Consider the following 16,385-nt stretch of genomic DNA (forward strand, 5'->3'; position numbering starts at 1 on the left):
ATTTTTGTGTTCCCTTTATTTTTTTTGAGCAGTGTATATCTTCCATAGAAAAGAATGCAGTGGAAAACATTTAAATCAAGCTTCTGGGCAGCATAGGTTCTATATTCTTAGTACAAACTTGATTAAAACAAGAATAACTTTTAGTTTCACATCTGAAAATTATCATAGTCTAAGCACCAGTAGATGGGAGTCAACTGGAAAATTCTTGGATAAAAGTTTCCTAAACACCATAGAATCAAGGATGCTTCCAACCCATATGCCTAAAAGGGTACTTGGATGTTTACATTTAGCCAGTTACGTAAAGTCCAATAACAAGATACTAATATAATTTGCTATTATTTTATGGTGGGGAAAAAATTCTTCAGACATTCACATTTTAAGCTATCAAACAATGGCAGCAAGAGAAGGCAAAGGAAGAGCACTTCACAAGGCTTTGAATGGTTCTGGGAGAAGAAGTTGCACATGCTTTATTTCTCTTGAAATAAGATATGATAAAACAGACAAACACACATTCAAATAAACTTTTGAGTGATCTTAAAAAGTTAGGCAAAATTGGCCTGGGTCAAAATTTAGATGGTGGATTGTTGAAAAATACTAGATCTACAACAGAAAGATAGATCAGGAACTGGTATGACTTCAAGATTTCACCTGTATCCTGTCCTCTTTTGTTGCTTTCCATTTTAAATACGTTTCACAAAATAACCTCTGAGTCAGAAGTAGATTTGCAGCAAATGCAAAATACTTCATTTATAAATAAGCTGATTGTCTAGATCAGCCCCCCCCCAACCTTTTGGGCACCAGGGACCAATTCCATGGAGAGAGGCTTTTCCATGAATCAGAAGGGGCAGGGTTTAGCATGCTGCCTACATGCCGTGGATGGGACTTTGCTTGTTGGCATGGCCCGGTTTCTGGCATGCTGTGGCCCAATGTAGTCCATGGCCTGGGGGTTGGGAATCCTTGATCTAGATCAGGGGTGTCAGACTCGTGGCCACGGGCTGGATACGTCACGTGCTGGCCCCACCCCCCACTGGTTTAGTGAAGGGGGAAAAGGTTCCGATATGTCACGTGACTTCAGGAGTTTAATACCCCTGGTCTAGATGCTGTTTCTCTAGAGATAAGGGTTTTTCCAGTCCTGTAAAGATCCACATAATCTCTGTATACATATGCTTTTCAGTTTTGTCAACTTAGACAAAGCTCGTTATGAATTCATTCCGTGATTTTTTTCCCCCATACAATTTACTATCAGTGTTGACCAATTCCAAAACTTGGTGTTTTCAGTGACTCCTCTGCCTTTTCAAATCCAGTTATTGCAGCAAATGCTACAGATCTGTACCTGGTGTAGCTGTGTAGATTGGTGCAGAGCTGGACATTCTCCACTGTATGGACTGAAATGCAATGCTTCAGCTTCATTTTCACTCGCATTACCTTAAAAAGCGGATAACAAAAGCAAAACTGTTGTTATTCAGATATTTAGAATTTTATATTTTACTTGTTAAGAATTAAATTCAAATGCTTGCTAGTTCAGCATAAGCTATACTGAATCACGAGTAATACCCCCTGGCAGTCTATGTACTAGTAATGGATTGGGCTTCTATCTCCAACTTTTATTCAGTTTGGGTAATTTGTTACTGTTTTTTGTCAAGGAAGCATGTTGTACAATTCTGATTTCTCTCTTGTAGTTGGATTCAAATCAGCAGAACTACTTTGCCAATATGCTGATTGTTAGCCTCACTCAGTAGTATTTAAACTCAGTAAGAATGGCCCATAATACTGAGTTCTCCAGATTTCTGAAAGATAAGGGAAGGATTGTGAGGGGTGGCTGGGGGAATCCCAAGGAAAGGAAGCAGAGCATGGGGCAGGGGTGGGATTCAAATTTTTTAACAACCGGTTCTGTTGGCGTGGCTTAGTTGGTGGACATGGCTTGGTGGTCATGTGACTGGCTAGGTGTGGCCAACTCAACATCACTCACATCGAGGCACGCATCTCCTCGCCTGGCCTCTCGTGACTGTGGGGATGCTGCAACAGTCGTAACTGTGAAAAACAGTCATAAGTCACTTTTTTCAGTGCCATTGTAACTTTGAATGGTCACTCCACACAAGCAAAGTACCAGCAAAGAAGGGGAAAAAAACTCCAGAGACGTTCCAGAGACAGGAAGTCTAGTCCTGCCAAGAATGTAATAAGGGTTAACAGAGAGGCAGTTTCTGTAAGCAACCCCAGAATGATTCCTTCCTGCCTTCCTTACAGGATTAGGCCAGTAATTTCTTCTAACAACCGGTTCTCCGAACTGCTTAGAATGTTAACAACCGGTTCTAGCGAATAGGTGCGAACCTGTAGAATCCCACCCCTGGCATGGGGGTATCTCAGGGTGTGGGGGAGGCCGTGAGCAAACATCCCTGAGGCACCCATGCACACTTAAGGACCCCTGCATTAATCCCTACATAGTTTAACCTGGCATTGGGGCGAGCCAGGATCTTTCACTTAATGAGTTTCAATTAACTTCCTCCTTACAGTCGAAATGGGTAGGCTTCAATTACTGTTATAAGTCGAGGATTACCTTTATGGATATACACCATTTGTTTTTAAATGATATCCTTTCAAAACTTCAGACTTTTAACTTTTCTCATTATTTCCCTTACATAGGAAATTGCATCCCTCTCGATCTCTAAGCTAAAAAATTTAATACAAGAACTCTTACTTGTACCAGAAGAGGGGTTAGCTGGTAATTCAGTTTTTGGATTCAGGGGGATGATTTTGTATATGCGAAAGTCAGGTTCATTTGACACGAGTTTTTCAAATCTCTTTGTACTGTTCATGGCACAGCGGAAGTTGAGTTTACATTTACTAGGAGTTGATAAATCTTCATTATATTTCTCGGTATACATAGCCCATGCCTTTTCATATGAAAACACAAAAAATAACGAGATCGAAATGTAAACACAAAAGATACCTCTCCATTCAATAAAAAGTCAGATCCCACCTTGTCCAATTCCTGATCCAATTAATTAGGAATAGGGTAATCAGAATCTAATAAAAAAAAGCAAATATGAGACTTGATAAAAGGTAAAGGTGTACTGAACAGGCAACTAGAGATATTTCATTGTGTAGTTTTTCATGTATAGCCGCTCCCAATTTTATGCTCTTTCTAATGTGTTAGAGCTGCAAGTTCTAAAAAATGCAAGTATACAACATCTGAAGAATGCCACATTTGGGAAGAGTAGTCTTATTACCTTTGCTAGTTTAAAAGTTTAAAAAGATACATTAGAATTGTTTTAGTTATAAAGATACACTTTCTTAAGAAACATTTAGAGTTTTAAAATAAATATAAGAGTTTTCCTTCTACGTTTAAAGAATTTGAAAGTGTATGATGATTTTTGTTAATACAGATGATTATAGTTTAAAAAGATAAGTGTAAACAGAAATATATATCAATTCTTACAACAGGGAAATGGATTTGGTTTAGATCACTTGAGACTTTCAAGAAGAGATTGGACTGCCATTTGTCAGAAATGGTGTAGGGTCTCCCGCTTGGGCAGAGGGTTGGACTAGATGACCTATAAGGTCCCTTCCAACTCTGATTATCTGTTATCTGGTAATGTAAACTGTTTTAAACAATGATATTTTATTTGGGTTATTTTTATTGGGCTATTGCTTCTAGTTTTTATGTTTAAAATAGAAAAAAACCCTGAAATTTAGAATTTGTTTTGAAAATTTAATAACTGTAGTTATAGAACTGGCTTGTAATCATTATAAGTAATGTAAAAAGTTGAGGTCTTAAGTGCATTAATATTTTACTGTGTTGAAAAGAAATGGAAATCAGAATCTTTTTTCTCTTCTTTTTTATCCTCTTTTTTAATCTTTATTTGCATTGTATTTTATAATAGAACTTAATAAAACTTTATTTAAATAAAAGTAATCATATACACTGACAGAGGTACCTACTACTCAGAATGGGAGAAAAGTTTCCACAGATGCCAATAAGAACTCTCCATCCATTATAAATATCAGGTGTTTGCTTATGGGCAGTTTCTGAATACTACAATGAGAACAAAGATTAAAATACCTTTTTTACTCAGAGATGGTTTTCATTAAACTATCACATATTACTAGTCCTACCCTTTGTCCTTTATCATAAATAAAAAGGAAGAACTATACAGCAACAATGGAAAGTTTGGAAGAGCAACCTACAATGGAAGTGTCACTTTAGGATCCCCTATAACATCTTAAGATTGAGTAATAAAAAGCTCCCTTTTTATTCCGGCTTCCAATAGAAATTGTCCTTAATTTCCAGGCCAGGTTTCTCACAAAAAAACCTTTGGAATCCATAACATTATCTACATGCACCTAGAAGTTTTTAAAGTACAGTAGAACCTCAGGTAACAACTGTAACACGTTCTGAGAATTCGGTCGTCACCTGATTTGGTTGTCACTGGAAACACATCCGTGTAAAAAAAGTGCGGTGTGGAAGGGGAAATAGCTGTGGAAGAGCAAATTGCTGTGGTTGGTCACCACCCAAGCACCCATTTGCGACCAGAGGTAAAAACTTTGGTCGTCACCCGATTTGATCACGAACGCTCCCATTCGTGACCAGAGGTTCTACTGTAATCTGTCACGTAAATGGAACCAGGAGTTGCTACCCATACTAGGGATATTTGAGTAAAATGGAGTCTTCACGTTTTCAGAAAAATTGCTGTTAGCTTCTTTCAGCATCAATGAGTAGACCTAATCTGTGAAGGCTTACATCATGATCTATTTAAAATATTAGAAGCTGGCAATGGTTGCAGAAGATAATTCACCATTTGGCAGAGCAAACACATACATATAATCATTTGTGCAGAACATGTTCATACCTTGAAAATCTCATAATCATCTGCCACAAGATTCTTGTTTGACTGATGCTTCCAACGGATACGAAAGGTTGTGTGGTTCTCGTCTGTCCAGTGCAACAAATCCTTGTATCTTCCACTGTTGATCTGCTCAATCAACCAGTCAAAAAAACCAACTTTTTTAGGATTCCTGAGTGAACAAATAGAAGAACTTTACTCCTTGAAAATTATAGCCCAGACTCACAAGAAAAATGACTGTAAGTCCACATGCAGGGTGATCTCCAAAAATCTCATTGTAGACTTCAGGCAAAACAATAAAACCTCTAATTAAGAAAAAGTGGTGCAGTTTTCATAATAGAGTTTTCAAATAAAGAAGCCAGAATCAAATCTTTTTTCCCTGAACTTTACAAAAATGCATTTTTTTCATGATATAGCCTGATTGGATCATTCCTTTCCATTTTGGGTGAATCCTAGAGTCATAATATACAGCATGGGTGTCAAACTACCAGCCTAAGGGGTGGATGTGTCACCTGCTAAAACGCCCCCCTCCCCAGTTTAGCGAAGGGGAAACAAGTCCCGATATGGCATGTGACACCATCATGATGACACGAGTTTGACACTCCTGTTATACAGTATAGCAACCTTGTCTAACTTAGTACTTTTTCTCCCTCAAACCAAGCTTAACATGTGATGATGCAACAGACAACATTCATTCTTCTCTTGGTAACAATACAAATATGGTCTTGTCACTACTCTGGAATGTTTTTCAACTTCCTTATCTAGTCTGGACTTTCCTGATGTTTTCCCATTCACATAGAGTACTAAACAGGCCTACTTTTGTTAAGTTTTTTCAGGATCAGCTGAGTTCTGCTACCTTCACTTGATCCTTAATCCAAGGTTGAAAAATGTCAACCGAGAAACATGGCAGGCAACAGCTGTTAGATGTGCTTATTTTGAAGTTGTATTTGAACTTGTTTACCTTGTGGATGTTAATTTGCCTATTCTGGAACATTTAGCTATTGCTTGACTGCAGTGAGAGTAAATTTGCAGACAAAAAAAGAACAAATCATTAATTTGACACAATAGAGTTATGCAATTGTGAGAGGGATGTTCACCGAGCAACTGTCAACAATTAGGAAGAAACTGGTTTTTTCCTGAGCTAGTCTGGCTGATATCTCTCTCCTTAGGATAGTAGAGTATTTGATTTAAGGGAGTGTTGACAGTATTGTACCTATTGTGTACAATCATTTTCTCTCTTCAAAGCCAAATAGCTATAGAGCTACAGTACATACTCACGCAAATAAATCAGATTTAGATAGATGGAAAAAAAATTATGAGTAACTCCTCCAAAAATAACACTGGCAGTAACTCGGAGTATTCCTAATGATTAATAAGTAACTTACACTACACTATGGTATTACATCAGCGCAGAATTATGGCTGCCTTTACAGTATAATGCTCATTGTTTAGTTCTCTTTTTGATCTGAAACCCAACATTTCCAGCTGCTACATAGAAGCACAAGGTGCTGTATGAAGGTTGTAGGGAGACAAGTTACTTACAGTTATACAGTCTTCCCTAATTTAATGTCATTACTAGATTACAACATCCACTAATTACCTGACAGGAAAGTACGGTAATACCATTAAAGTCAGTGGGAGCTCAAGTCTAAGATACATGGAAAGTACTGGGTTAGCCAAGGTTGAAATAGTGTGTATATTATGACTCTCCAATTCACCTAAAATAGAACAGACACAACCAACTGTATCTGTAGGAGGAGGGCAAAATATTAAATATACATCCCAGCACAAGTGATGTGACTTGCAACCAACCCAGGAGTATAAATGCAAAATGTCAGGGTGTAGTAGATGTTATTCTGAAATATTAAGCTGGCTCACAAGCTATGGCATATTGTGTTTATTTCTGCCAGCATGGAATTGTAAAAACTATTATTTTGTTTTTTGTTATTTTATTTATAAGACTTGATGTGCAAAATTGGAATTCTAAGCAGATTTACAGGGAAGAAAATGCTATTGAATTTACTTCCAAATGCTTGAATAAAGAAATCCCAATCTCTTCTTGCTTTGCTGCTTTTTCCCTTCCCTCTCAATGTAATTTAGGTCAAAAGCTCTTATTTGCAGAAAAGAGAAGTGCTTGGCTTCATTGACAGATTTATCATACCATTCACTAGCTGAAAAGCAGTGTATGAATAAAAGTAAGGATACACAAGCCTACTTATGTATCCTTACATATATTTTTATTGTTTTATAATTCTACCTCAGGACCACTCACCCTTTATTTGCTGATGTTGCCATTGTGTAGCTGTCAGGTGAAATATGAAAGAATTTTCTATTTCTTACACCAAGTAACTTACGGATTAATGGAAGAACCCTCCAAGGAGAACCTGTTCCAAAACAACCAGATGGTGTAACCCATGTTAATTACAGGTTTATGAAGTTTTATTACATGTCTTCATAGCCAAGTAGGCTTCAAATTCAGCTCCCATATCACATTCTAAATATACTCTGGGCAGTTTTAGAAACACAGTAGTCAATTATTTCAAACCAGAATTCAGCAATAAATGTTTGTCACACTATCATGGTAGCCCATTCAAAATATGTCAACCAAAACTGCAATATCAATTAATTAATTAGCAATAATTAATAATTAAGCAATAAGAAATACCAAGAAGAGATTGAAATGTTTAGCTGTAAAGGCAGGATGCTTTTGGGCTTTCCCCAGAGAAAGATTGTCTGTGGGTTTACATCCCTCTAATCTCACGTAGGTAGAGTACTCCCCAGGTAGCATTCTCCCCATTGGTGCACATGTATGTGAAATAAATTGTCATGAGAGAGCTCCTGATACTGCTGTATAATAACCCTCCTGTGGTGGTTTTGTGTTTTTATTGAGCCTTGATGGTTTTATTGGCTTTTGATGAATTTCTGTTTTCATTTTGTTCACTGCCCACAGTGCCCAGAATGAGATACGGCAGCCATATTTATTGGATAGATAAATAAAAACCAGGCATACATCATGCTGTAATAGTTAGCTCAGCTTATCACTATGGCAGGTTGAATTCATTCAGTTATCACATTCCTCCCAGAAAGTGCTCTATCACAATTTCAACAAGTACACCATAGCCTGGCCCACACTCCCTAAAGAAAAGCCACTAAAGCATCGACTCCAGATAGAATGGGGAAATTAAACTCGCTGTCCTTGCCAGTAGTGGTGACAATTCCTAGAAGGAGTTAGCCTTCTCCAACCATTTAGCCATTTTGAATCCCCAATTTCCAGACTTCTGAGCCAGCCTATATAGCAATAACACTTAGACTTATATACTGCTTTATAGTGCTTTACGTCCCTCTCTAGGCAGTTTACAGAGTCAGCATATTGCCCCCAACAATCTGGGTCCTCATTTTACCTGCCTCGGATGGAAGGCTGTCAACCATGAGCCTGGTGAGATTCGATCTGCCAAATTGCAGGCAGCCGGCTGTCAGCAGAAGTAGCCTGCAGTACTGTACTCTAATCACTGCACCACTGAGGCTCTTATCATGAAACATAGTTTTCAAATTATAGGTACTAAGTCAGGAAGTTTCAAAGAGGGAACAAAAGTCAAGTTATGGGGTCTCCAAATTAGATTGATTTAAATTGGATTTGGCATCAGATAAGGGTCCAACACTCTTGATCAGATCTATGCAGTTTTCATCTACCATATTCCATCCTTTAAACCTCAAATGATTGTCATCTCTGAGCCCAAATATTCCCACCCCACACAATGTATACATGGTTCAAGTGCTTTTCAAAAACTGAGATATTTTGCTGTACTTAAGGGCGCATCAGCCAAAACACGTGTCCCTTTAGTTGAATAGATCTGCCTGACCACCAAAATAATCGCTGCTGGGTGTTCTCTTTCAGATTTTTAGAGGGTGAGGATAGTAGGTGATAAAAATTCAAACATCTCATTTTGTGTAGTACTCTTGCTTGTAACTTACTTTGATGACATAGTAATATGTTGTAAAGATTTTTTGCTAAAAAAAACCCTGCCTTTTAAATTGTGAAATGTTAATTAGGACAATTTCACACTATTTTTAGATTTTGACTGTTTTGACTATATTGCAAGTTTGATTTTCTCAAACTGAAAGTTGATCTCGAAGGAACCACAGGAGGGAAGACTATAAATATTTAAAGCAATGAATGAACAAAACTTGCCTCAAATAGATAAACATTCCTGTTTGGTATGACAGAAGCCCATAGTGAAAAGTTGTTAGTTTTCTATGCAACAGATCCACAAGAGCTATTAATAAAAAGATTTTGCAACTCCTCACAATATTTCTAAATCATTACCCACACCTACTTTATCATTTTACTGTATTCCACAACAAATCTGTGCACCAATGTTCAGCTGGTTATATTGTGTACTTGAAGATAACAGGTCTTTTGTGCTAAAACAGCTGTGTGGCACACTTAAGGGCTGTCACAGTCAGTTAAGGAAGCTTCACCATCACAGGTGTGATATACAAGGGGTACATTTTGAAAAACCTTAATTGTGTTACAGAAAATCTGAAAGAAATTCCAGAAGCCTTTTGAAGAATAACAATCCTGCTTCACCTGCCAACCCTTCTAGCCCAGATCAGAGCTGTTGTTAGTATCAATCACCTGTGACTTGGTGGAGATCAAAAAGCTAAGCTGACCAGGAGGTAGGCAGAGGTTTGTGCTGTGTACCCCACACAGAGCTGGTCAGCAGCTAGTTGGGCTCCTTTGAATTTAGCCATACAAAATACTTGTGTAAGGTTGGGAACAGGTTTTGCAGCTACAGGTCTACCAATCTGTCACAATTTGCTTATTCCTCTCTCCCTTCCTATGCTATTCTCTGCTAAGATGTGGATTACCCTAGACCTGGTGATATTTAGGGGAAGGGGAGAAAAATAAAACTAGGAATCCACCAATCTTTTTTTTTGTTAATCTGTGCTACACTTGTTCAAACAGTGAATGCAGACATCATCTCCAACATATAATGGTGCCAAAGCCAGGAGACTGTGAGTCCTAGTCCAGCCCTGGACATACAAAACTGGCTGGGTGACTGTGGGCCAGTCACATCCTCCCTCAGCCCAACTCACTATACAGAGTCATTGTTATAGGGAAAATAGCTATAATTCATAACATCTTTTGCATGATGTAATCATATTTCATCATCTCCCTCTTCCCAACATCCAAAACTACAGAAAGGGATCAAAGGCTGACAATGAAAGCAGGAAATTTTACCTTGTGCTCTCCTACCTAGACCACCTTGTGCCCTGTTGGATTACCGTTTCAAAGGTATTTCCTTACCTACATAGAGAAACAGAATGATTACTGGCAGGCAAAAGAACAGTGAGAGCAGGAGTAACTTCCTCACTGATTTTCCTTGTAAAGAAACTGGCAGAGAGCATTGGAAATGACAAATCACATCACAGCTGACAAGCCATGAAGTGGCCACACAACTGCCAAATTTTAACCGCACAGTAGTCATAGATCCTGGATTTTGGATGCATTCTGTAAGTTAGCCATCTGAAATTTGTCCATTCAAAAACTGTTGCCATATGATGCACCCTTTCAGTGCATCATATGACAACGACTGAAACAACCAGTTGAAGGTTACAAACAACCAGACACTCCCTTCTACGAGTTAAAGCCACCGCAATGAAAAAGGACATCCATTACCTTTTTTTCACCAGCGAAGAGCTCCGACGGCGCCAAAGAGAAGAATGCGAAAACCACCACAATCTCTTGCCCTCGGCACAATGCTTATATTCCAAATCGGAGGGCAATTTCATTGGCCGATGACAGCCAATCAGCGAGAACCACCTTTCGAACGGGCACTCTCCTGGCGAGCGGGCGGGGGAGCATTCCTTTCGCTCCTCTCCAGGGCTGCCTAGAGGCCGGGCTGCTTTTGGCTCTGGTCCCTGCCGTTCCTCTAAACCACGTGACTTTCGTGAAAGTTCTAAGTTTCCTTTCCCATCTGCGCGCTCTCGCCCACTCCAGGGCGATCACGCTAAAATGGCCCGGCTTTCCAAGAAGCTAAGCTTTCATTCGCCAGCTGGGTTTCCTCTGGAAAAGAAGTATATACAAGGAAGCGAAACTGCACTTAGAATTGCTTTTTTTAAACAAGGGTGCATAAGAAGAGAAAGTTGGAGGCTTTCCAGGTGTTCGTTCGACCTTCCCCAAACGAGTGCCCTGCAACCGTGTTAGATAACAGATAGTCTTTCCGCCTACAACAGTTCCGTTTAGTGACCGTTCAAAGTGAGGACACTAAAAAAGTGACTTACGGCCGTTTTTCACAATTATATCCCATACAGCAGGGGTCTCCAACCTTGGCAACTTTAAGACTTGTGGACTTCAATTCCCAGAATTCCTCAGCCCAGCTGGCTGAGGAATTCTGGGAATTGAAGTCCACAAGTCTTAAAGTTGCCAAGGTTGGAGACCCCTGCTTACAGCATCCTCATGGCACATGATCAAAATTCAGATGCTTGACAACTGGTTTATCTTTAGGATGGTTGCAGTATCTTGGGATCACATGATTCCCTTTTTGAGACTGACAAGGAAAGCCAATGGGGAAGCTTGATTCACTTAACCTTGTTCCTAACAACTGCAACCATGGTAAGAAAGGCTGTAAAATGGGGCAAAGCTCACTTAACCAATGTGCCTACCATCCCTGTCCTATTGTTTCTTTTATATATATTTTTTATTTTTCTTATATGTATCCATGTATTTATAACTATGTTTTTACTTATACCTATTATCTTGTAAGCAATTGACAAAAATAAATAAATAAATAAATAAATTAACCAATGTCTTGCTTAACAACAGAAATTTTGAGCTCAATTGTCATAAGTGGACAGTACAACTTCTATCGTATTGAGCCAAGAGGTCCAGAGAGTGATACGAACCACGTCGGGGCAATCAAGATCTGTAGAAAACTGCAATGCACACGAATTTAATGCGGGAAGGACTTCAAATTTAGTCGAGTTCATTACTGAATAGGGCAAGGTTTGACATGTTAGAGATTTGTTCATTTGAAAAATATACATTTTTCAAATGTAAAACGAATCAAATAAAAACGAATCAAATAAAACGAATCAAATCCATTTCAGCATGCATTTCTTCTTTAGGATAATTTACTCCATCATGCTAGCTTTCTGTAATCAGATGAAGGCTTCCCTGCAGAACAATGGCCTAGAGGGGGAGGGGGGGGGCATTACAAAAAAAAGCTTCAAGAGGGCAATTGAGACCATGCAATCAAATCCTCATCCCACTTGTGTTAATATCATATACATGTATAAAGGTATGAAGCTTTGATTGCATGGTTGAAACCTCCATTTTGATTTTTTTGAATTCAGCACTTCTTATTTTAAATGCTCCTGTTCTTTGCTCATGCTGATGTAACTCTAAACTGGGTTAAGAAAATTCTGTCAAGACAGTTCAGCAACAACTTACAAGGGATTCAGTATATATTTAAATATATACCTTTGTATATGTAGATGTGTGCATGTTCAGGTGTGCATTGCATACATACTTCTAAAATATACAAAAACATATAAAGTTATGTGGAATTAATATCAAATGCACATACATGGTGGCAAAATAGCCAGCTTTAAATTATTTCCTAATGATTTATTAATGTATTTCTTAATGTGTTTCTTTCCAATATCTTTTAAGCCTATGTTTTGTTATAGGTCTCTAACAGCACCATTGCTGCAACTTTTGCCAAATAAATAAAAGCTTGCTGGTTTGAAAGCCAGCAGAAGGACTTCTTAATTGCTATTTTTTCTTAAGTCCCTACTTTTCTTTGTGCTTGTGCAGTGAGCCATTTTATTGTAAAATCAGGTGACTGGGAAAACTAAACACACAGAGAGAATATTTTTTGCCACACCTTGAATTGGCAACCTTCTATTTGCAAGACAATTATACCAATTGTGCTATTACAATATACATCGTTTTAAACAAGGGTATTTGATTATATGAATACAGTTGAGGATGAAGAACAGAGACATTCATGGAATGTCTATAGCAGGGGTCCCCAAACTTCTGAAAAGTTTAAGTCCACAAGTCTTAAAGTTGCCAAGTTTGGAGACTTCTGGTCTATAGTGATACCATATTTGTTACTGAAGATGGAATTAAATCATTTAATTTGTTAACAGCAGATGCAGGATTGCTTGGATAATTTTAAACCAAAGATTAAATAAAATCATCAAGGATCTTGCAGTAGCAGCCACTAGTTTTAACAGCTGGATGCTTTCTGAAAAGGCACCAGTTTCAATTGATGTTCTCAAATGCAGCTAGTCAGCCATTATAGGCTCTTCCACACTTGCCCCTAACCACAGCACAGAGACATCCGCCAGAGCTGGTTGTCAAAATCAGCAAGATGATGGACCTCTGTTACACTGCAAGCCCAACTTCTTTTATACATGTGCATACACATACAAAGACACGTTGTTTGCACCATGATACTGCTCTGCTACTTTGGTAGTTTTGATCCTCCTGTAGATGCCTTTACTATGGCATGAAGAGTCTCTGGGAACCATGTCTTGCTTTAATCCTCATGGCAATTGTCTTCATTTCAATCCCAGCCCCAACGGGAGTAATCTAAAATCATCCTTAATTCTAAAGGTGCTTTTTCAAGAGGCAACAGGACTTTCTGTTTTTTTCTTTGAAGATGTTTCGCTTCTCATCCAAGAAGCTGCCTCACCTTGTCTTCAAAGAAAAATCAGAAAGTCTAGTTGCCTCTTGAAAAAGCATCTTTGGGACAATCCTAACCTGGATGACTGAGAGTCTCCATAGACATCCTTAGTTCCAGTTTTAAAGAAATCTGTTTCCTCTTCTGACACAGTTTTTGCTATGGACATTATTGGGCAACCATGGTACACTCAACCATGGGTGTATTGTGCAAATTAAAATTTAAATGATAGTACAAGCATAGATGTGACCCAGCAAACGTAATTGACTTCTAAAACAGATTAAACTGCCAAGTTTGTGTATATAAAGAAGTGATCCTTAGTTGGCACATTTCAGAAAGGTTTTGTTTTATGTATAACCTCTGTCTCTAATGCACTTAAACAGTTCTTTTCCCCATCTATTTTATTTATTTATTTATTTATTTATTTGATTTGCCAATTGTTTACAAGATAATAAGTATAAATGTATACATAGTTGTGAATACATGAAATGGTTACATATAAGAAAAATAAAAGAATAAGAGAAACAATAGGACAGGGACGGTAGGCACGTTGGTGCGCTTATGCACGCCCATTCTCTCAGTGCAAGAAGTATTTCATTTGCTTGAGCTCCCCTGAAGTTGCACAAACACTTGCCACAAGGAGACCCCTGATCCAGATGTTGCTGTGTGTCTCTAACCTGATTCACTTCACTTCCTCCTTACTCTGAAAGGAAAGAAGAGGGTGGTGGTAATGGGAAACTCCTATTGTTTTTATACCAAGGGTGTCAAACTTGCAACGTCACGTGATGTATCAGGACTTTTCCCCCCTTTGCTAAAGGGGGGGGCAGCACGTGGACACATCCTGCCTGCGGGGCCACAAGTTTGACACCCCTGTTATACCATAATGTTGGGCTATGTGTGGTGTGGAATCAAGATCAAATCCTGTGTTTCAGGAGACTCTCATCTGATTCTTTAGGCTGATTTTGTTTCCTTCCTTCTGACATTCCAAAAAAGTTTTTAGTGCAACTGTTAACAAGATGGAGTTTTGAAATTTACCAGTGGGGTCCTTTTATTGTCTTTAGACCCATCCCAGTTGAGGGAGTGGGGAGATTCCCACAGCCTCCATTTTGCAGTTGTTCTTTTGTGGAAGAGAATCCATTCCATCAGGTAAATAGTAGGTGAAAATTTATGGACTAACTTTATCACAGTAGATTTTAAGATGCCATGAGACTATAATTTTTACAGGTAGTCCTCAACTTATGACCACAACTGAGCCCCAAATTTGTGTTGCTAAGTGAGACATTTGTTGAATTTTGCTCCATTTTACAACTTTTTTTTTTTTTGCCACGGTTGTTAAGTCAATCACTGCAGTTGTTTTTAGTTAGTAACACTGTTGTTAAGTGAACCTGGCTTCCCCATTGTCTTTGCTTGTCAGGAAGTTGCAAAAGGTGATCGCATGATCTGGGACATTGCAACCGTCATAAATATGAATCAGTTGCCAAGTGTCTGAATTTTGATCACATGACCCTGGGGATGCTGCAATGGTTGTGGGAAAAATGGTCATACATCACTTTTTTCAGTGCTATTGTTACTTTGAATGTATTGCAGAAAACTAACTTGCATAAATAACTTCCTAAACCTTTAAACATGCTGGTTTTGCATATCACAAAAGTACCATTTTCTTTATCTGCATCAGGTATTCCTTGCCTTCATCTGCATTGAGTATTTATTGCCTTCATTCTTATCAAAGTACAATTCTATTCCCCCCACCCAGTTTTTTTGCAGAAAAGTCCTTTACTATCTGAAGGAAGTACTGCTAATTTTTTGTTGATTCTGTTTCTGCAATTTGGTTGGGTTGGTAATCTATTAAATTATAGCTGGTATGTTGAAATCCAGCACTAAAACATTCATCGTGGGTTACCAATGACAGTGGCTAGGTTCACACATCCTGTTAAGCTAATGAAAAAGCAACAATGGGTTTTCATCAGCAGACCAAATTATGACTTAAAGCTTCCATTTATTACAGGCCCGGAAAATCTCCACCTATTTTATTTCTGCATAATAAGTAACTGTTATGTCACTGCAGCAAGAGCGTTTTTTAAAAGCATTTGATCATTCTTAGGTTCAAAGCAATTTATTCTGTGATTTGGAGGAGTTCTGATTTTACATAAATGGGACTATCCATCCCTCTGCTGTATTGGCTTCACTCTTTCCTTTCTGTGGTTAGTGGTCAGATCAGATGATAGTCTGACAATTTTGAAAAGTTCAGCAATAACCACCCACACTAAGTTTCTTGTTCATAGAGTCGCTCTGTCTCTAACTTGTTTGAAGAAATTAAGCAGTGCCATTGAAGATGCAGAAACGAGATGCAAAAAACTAGCTGTGGATGACCCCAAATAACTCGAATGAAATTGCGGATCCTTTTTATCAGTGGTGGGATTCAATTTTTTTTTTTACTACTGGTTCTGTGGGCGTGGCTTGGTGGGCGTGGCAGGAGAAGGATACGGTAAAATCTCCAGTCAGAGGTGGGATTTGCCGGTTCTCCGAACTACTCAAAATTTCTGCTACCGGTTCTCCAGAACTGGTCAGAACCTGCTGAATACCACTTCTGCTTTTTATGTGTGAAGAAGTTCAGAATTTATTTTGAAAAGTATTCAATTTCTTATTGTTTAGCAGACAAATATGTCTTTCTCAGATTTGCTCCTTTTTTAAAAGAGTCGCAAATATGTCGGACTTTTACAAATGTGGTTACCTTCAAAATAAAGAAATGGAATTGCGTTGTATGATTATGGTGCTCCTTACACTTTAATGACAGATGATATTTCGAGCTCTCAAAATGCTTCTGCAGTATTTGCACTCTCTGGTTAAAGTA

The 16,385-nt window shown here is 38.4% G+C and overlaps 1 protein-coding gene and 1 long non-coding RNA gene across 7 annotated transcripts in view; both read right to left on the minus strand.

Moving 5' to 3' along the window:
* IRF7 (interferon regulatory factor 7) overlaps nt 1-10,619 on the minus strand; it is a 29,807-nt gene extending 19,188 nt beyond the window's left edge. For 3 of the 6 annotated variants that reach the window (XM_087950782.1, XM_087950781.1, XM_087950779.1), the window contains exons 1-5: nt 10,522-10,590; nt 7,114-7,225; nt 4,848-5,013; nt 2,696-2,891; nt 1,334-1,425 (exon numbers count right to left, since the gene is read on the minus strand). In XM_087950782.1, coding sequence (XP_087806908.1) covers nt 1,334-1,425; nt 2,696-2,891; nt 4,848-5,013; nt 7,114-7,136 — 477 coding nt within the window. In that variant the 5' untranslated portion in view covers nt 7,137-7,225; nt 10,522-10,590. Of the gene's footprint in view, nt 1-1,333; nt 1,426-2,695; nt 2,892-4,847; nt 5,014-7,113; nt 7,226-10,083; nt 10,150-10,521 lie in introns of all 6 variants that reach the window. The other 3 variants (XM_087950780.1, XM_026668211.2, XM_026668213.2) reach the window with 3 other exon arrangements.
* The window catches only part of LOC148133280 (uncharacterized), a 265,114-nt gene that overhangs the window by 14,697 nt on the left and 234,032 nt on the right, over nt 1-16,385 (minus strand). The window lies entirely within an intron of this gene.

This window comes from Notechis scutatus, chromosome 1 (genome assembly GCF_049901735.1).
Source record: "Notechis scutatus isolate UNSWTSFEM ecotype Mainland chromosome 1, rNotScu1.2, whole genome shotgun sequence".
In the NCBI taxonomy this organism is placed as follows: domain Eukaryota; kingdom Metazoa; phylum Chordata; class Lepidosauria; order Squamata; family Elapidae; genus Notechis; species Notechis scutatus.